This window comes from Portunus trituberculatus, chromosome 46 (assembly GCF_017591435.1).
Source record: "Portunus trituberculatus isolate SZX2019 chromosome 46, ASM1759143v1, whole genome shotgun sequence".
In the NCBI taxonomy this organism is placed as follows: domain Eukaryota; kingdom Metazoa; phylum Arthropoda; class Malacostraca; order Decapoda; family Portunidae; genus Portunus; species Portunus trituberculatus.
Window position 1 is genome coordinate 17802139 of NC_059300.1, and position 5000 is coordinate 17807138.

General features: G+C 37.5%; 1 protein-coding gene across 11 annotated transcripts in view; it reads right to left on the reverse strand.

Moving 5' to 3' along the window:
* Positions 1 to 5000, reverse strand: part of LOC123519824 — a 248780-nt gene that overhangs the window by 32863 nt on the left and 210917 nt on the right. For 10 of the 11 annotated variants that reach the window (XR_006679104.1, XR_006679105.1, XM_045281345.1 and 7 more), the window contains one exon: positions 3 to 98. The exons of the other annotated variant lie outside the window; for it this stretch is intronic. Coding sequence is in view for 8 of the 10 variants with exons in the window: in XM_045281345.1 (XP_045137280.1) it covers positions 3 to 98 (96 nt within the window). In the remaining 2 variants the exon portion in view is untranslated. The remainder of the gene's footprint in view (positions 1 to 2; positions 99 to 5000) is intronic. 11 annotated transcript variants of the gene reach the window in all.

Below are 5000 nucleotides of genomic sequence, written 5' to 3' on the forward strand. Positions count from 1 at the left end.
ACCTGCTCTTGGTGGGAGTAGCCATATGCAGGCGGTGCTGGCTCAGGTCCTGGTGGGAGCCCCGCACGCTGCCTCCTGGACTGTTTACTTCCGTGAATCTGCCAATTGAGACCCGCTCGTGAAATTTTGGTGCGTGTGTCTCCGTCCTGCCGTGCTGCACTCACTCACCCACTCATTTACCTCCATCTGGCTCTGGTTTACTATTGTCCTTATTATTGATGTTTATATTTATATATTTTGTCATTGTCACTGTTGCTGTCGCTGTTTTTTGTTTTGTTCTTGTTTTTATTATTGTCCTTGTTGTTGCTGTTATTTTTGCTATTTTCATTATTATTTTTATTATTATTATTATTATTATTATTATTATTATTATTATTATTATCATTATTATTATTGTTATTATCATTATTATTATTATTATTATTATTATTATTATTATTATTATTATTATTATTATTATTATTATTATTATTATTATTATTATTATTATTATTATTATTATTATTATTATTATTATTATTATTATTATTATTATTATTATTATTATTATTATTATTATTATTATCATTATTATTATTATTATTATTATTATTATTATTATTATTATTATTATTATTATTATTATTATTATTATTATTATTATTATTATTATTATTATTATTATTATTATTATTATTATTATTATTATTATTATTATTATTATTATTATTATTATTATTATTATTATTATTATTATTATTATTATTATTATTATTATTATTATTATTATTATTATTATTATTATTATTATTATTATTATTATTATTATTATTATTATATTATAATTATTATTATTAATTATTAATAATAATAATAATAATAATAATAATAATAATAATAATAATAATAATAATAATAATAATGATAATAATAATTATCATTATTAATGTTATTTATTACCATTATTATTATTATTATTATTATTATTATTATTATTATTATTATTATTATTATTATTATTATTATTATTATTATTATTATCATTATTACTAATATTGTTATGATTATTATTATTACTATTATTATTATCATCATCATCATCATCATCATTATCATTACCAGCATCATTCATCACCATTACATTTAACACCAATCATAGATAATTTCTTGTAACAATTCTTTTTTTTTTGCACATGTCTCTCTCTGTGGAATGATGTGTACATGTATTGCCTCAATGAGTCTTTGATGAATATTCCTAGCGAACAAGATCAAGATAAGTAGCGATCCTTCAAAAGAGGAGGCTGAAGAACTGGGAGGAGGAATCTCTTGGCAGAGGAAGGAGCGAGAGGGGTCTTCATTTGGGGAGGAAGGGACGGAGTGCCTCTGCTAGTGGAGGGGCTGAGAGGGGTGTCATGGTGGAAGGGAGAAAGGCGGAAGATGGGAGGAGTCTCTTAGCTCGAGTCTTCGGGAAATACATGTAAAGTGGATTATCACACGCGTACGTTAAACTGGAATAATGTGGAGGTTGGAGGCGAAGCGAGGCGTGGCGAGGCGTAACGAATGGTTTCGTAGGGAAAGGGGAGAGAGAGAAGGGACAGGAACAGTCTGGGTGAATATAGAAAAAGAAAAGCTGTTGCGTTTGATGAAAGGACGCAATCAGTAGGTTTAGTAAGGGATACATTGTTTATATCTGCCTGAAAACAAAACAAAACGAAATTTCATGTAATCAGGGAAATGGTCTGAAATCTTACATCCTCCTCCTCCTCCTATCCCTCATCCTTATACTCTTCATCCTTCCCTCTTCCTCCTCTTAAGCACTGTTTGACGTTTTAGAAATTCTTGAGGAATGAACAGCTACAACGAAGGCATCTAGTTATAGTAACGATGGGTGGAATTTAAAGCGAGCGTCCGTCTTGTTTACAAATATGTTAAACGAGGTGATTTAGGTTGAATTGCGTTAAGTTACTGGGGTCATTTGAGTTAAGGAACTTGAATTGAGTGAGGGAGCAAGTTAAGGTGACGGATGAGCAAGCAAGGTGGGAGAATAAAGGTGGTTAAGGCAAGAGCGTGCGTTGGTGAACGGCCAGATGGTTCAGGTTGATCACTCAAGTGGCAAATGTGATCAAGCGTGCTTATGGAATGTATGGGTATGAGAGAGAGAGAGAGAGAGAGAGAGAGAGAGAGAGAGAGAGAGAGAGAGAGAGACTACAGACCCATATCCCTGTTGTCAGAGTGGTGGGTAAAGTGTTTGAGAGGGTCGTGGCAGAGGTGGTGAGTAGCCATCTCAAGGACAATGCCCTCCTCTCAGACCAACAGTTTGGGTTCAGACCTGGAAGGTCAACCTCCGACCTAATGATGCTTCTCACCAGGCATTGGCAGGACGCCCTCGACGACGGCAAGGACACTATAGTGGTTGCTTTGGACATAGCAGGAGCTTTTGATAAAGTATGGCACAACGGATTACTAGAAAAGCTTCGTGCTAAAGGCATCCAGGGTGGCTTGCTACGACTCTTGGGAAATTACCTGCAGGACAGAAGCCTCAAGGTGGTTGTCAACGGGCAAACATCTGAGTCCCTGCCTGTGGAGGCATCAGTGCCACAGGGTTCAATTCTTGGCCCACTCCTGTGGAATATCTACGTGGATGATCTTCTCCAGCTACTGCCAGGAGTCATGGCCTATGCTGATGACTGCACCCTCTCCTATACCTATCCACGCCAGGACAGTGGGCGGGCTGCTGAGGCCATCAATCAGCAGCTACGAGTGATAAAGGAGTGGGGTGCTCGCTGGCAAGTGACATTCGCGCCGGAGAAGACACAAGCAATGGTTGTCTCTCGGTCCCCAGCCGCCATGGCAGCAATGGCAGGAAAGTTGTCTTTGGCGTTGCTGCCTCCCACCCAAGATGACGTCAAGATACTTGGAGTGGAGGTGGATCGAGGGCTGAGGTTTGACAGGCATGTCAAAACCATTGCCAAGAAAGCCTCTCACAGGATCTCCGCTCTCAGAAGGATCGCCAGTTTCCTCGACAGGAAGGGGAGACTGCTGCTGTACAAGGCACAGGTGCGGCCCCACCTTGAATACGCAGCTCTCCTGGATGTCCTGTGCCGCCACACACAGAAGGAGACTGGACAGCATCCAACGCCGCGCCATACGGCTAGTAGATGCTGCACTACCACCTCACCCAGAGCCTGAGCGTCCCCTTGATTCACTGGAACACCGCAGAGACGTGGCGGCGATCGTAGTGTTCCATAAGGCACAGGTGCAAAGAGTGCCACATCTGGCAGGGCTGCGTCATCCTCTAAGAGTCACCGCACGGAGCACGAGAACGGTGCTCAATGGTGGTGACGCCGTAGAGGTGCCGCGATCCCACGGGTGTCAGCATCAACGCACCTTCGCAGGACGCGTCTCCAGGATGTGGAACTTGTTCACGGCCGCGGTGCCTCACGTCCAGGAGATGAACACACACAGTGTCAAACTGATGGCACATAAGTGGAGACAGACACTGCCAACTCCTCTGACACTCTTTGTGACGTGACACTCAGTGTAGTGCAGTGCGTGAATAGTGCTAGTGAAGTGAAACGAATAGTGCTCCATTTACATGCTGACCATCTTGTATATTATCTATTTTTAAGTCTTGTAAATATTGTAGAGAAATAGATTGTAGTACCCTTAGAATAGGTAGCACACGACAGTGCGCCTTTGGGTACATGTTCCTTTGTATAAAGTTTTGTTTAAATAAAAAAAAAAAAAAAGAGAGAGAGAGAGAGAGAGAGAGAGAGAGAGAGAGAGAGAGAGAGAGAGAGAGAGAGAGAGAGATGAAATTCTAATACCTGTTAAGATTATGGTTATTGCTATAAGCTCGCGCGCGCAAACACACACACACACACACACACACACACACACACACACACACACACACACACACACACACCTGCATTTTATGTAGTTTCTCTCTCTCTCTCTCTCTCTCTCTCTCTCTCTCTCTCTCTCTCTCTCTCTCTCTCTCAACACCACTTCTAAGGCCAGTTTAATAAAAAGGTGGAGTGGAGTCATTAGAATACGGAAAAATCATATCCTCTGCTGAAATCTTTAAAGATTTAATTTTTTTTTACGATTTATCACTTTACTTAATTTTAAGTCGAACGTAGTTGAGATGAATCAAATTTTTGTATTTACATATTTTTATTTACATTTTCCTGTTGGGAAAATCTTAATCTATTTTACATATCGATGGAGAATCTCATATATATATATATATATATATATATATATATATATATATATATATATATATATATATATATATATATATATATATATATATATATATATATATATATATATATATATATATATATATATATATATATATATATATATATATATATATATATATATATATATATATATATATATATATATTTTTATTCATGATTAAATGTATTCTAATGTATACTTACATCACTCCCTTTTTGTTTTACTGGTTTTCATTTAAGTGTGTGGATTACATTTTCAGATCCTAGATGCATTTCATTTTGATTCTTTTAAATGTTTTTTTTTCATATTTTTGTTTTACTTGCCTGGAATTATGTTGTTCGTTTCATCTTTGTCTTTACTTCCCGTTTGTTTTTATCTTTCCGATCCTTTCTCTTCTCTTATCTATCCTGTGTTCTCTCCCTCTCTTGTTATCTTTTTCTTGCTCATCTCTCTCTCTCTCTCTCTCTCTCTCTCTCTCTCTCTCTCTCTCTCTCTCTCTCTCTCTCTCTCTCTCTCTCTCTCTCTCTGTGTGTGTGTGTGTGTGTGTGTGTGTGTGTGTGTGTGTGTGTGTGTGTGTGTGTGTGTGTGTGTGTGTGTGTGTGTGTGTGTGTGTGTATGTGTGTGTGTGTGTCCTATTATTGTACATTCCCTTGACATTTTCCTTTTTCCTCTCCGTCTACATCTCCATACTTTCCCTTCCTCCCATTCCTTCTACACAACGGCAGTATTTCTTCATAACCATTTTTCAACTCAAGGCAAGACAGTGT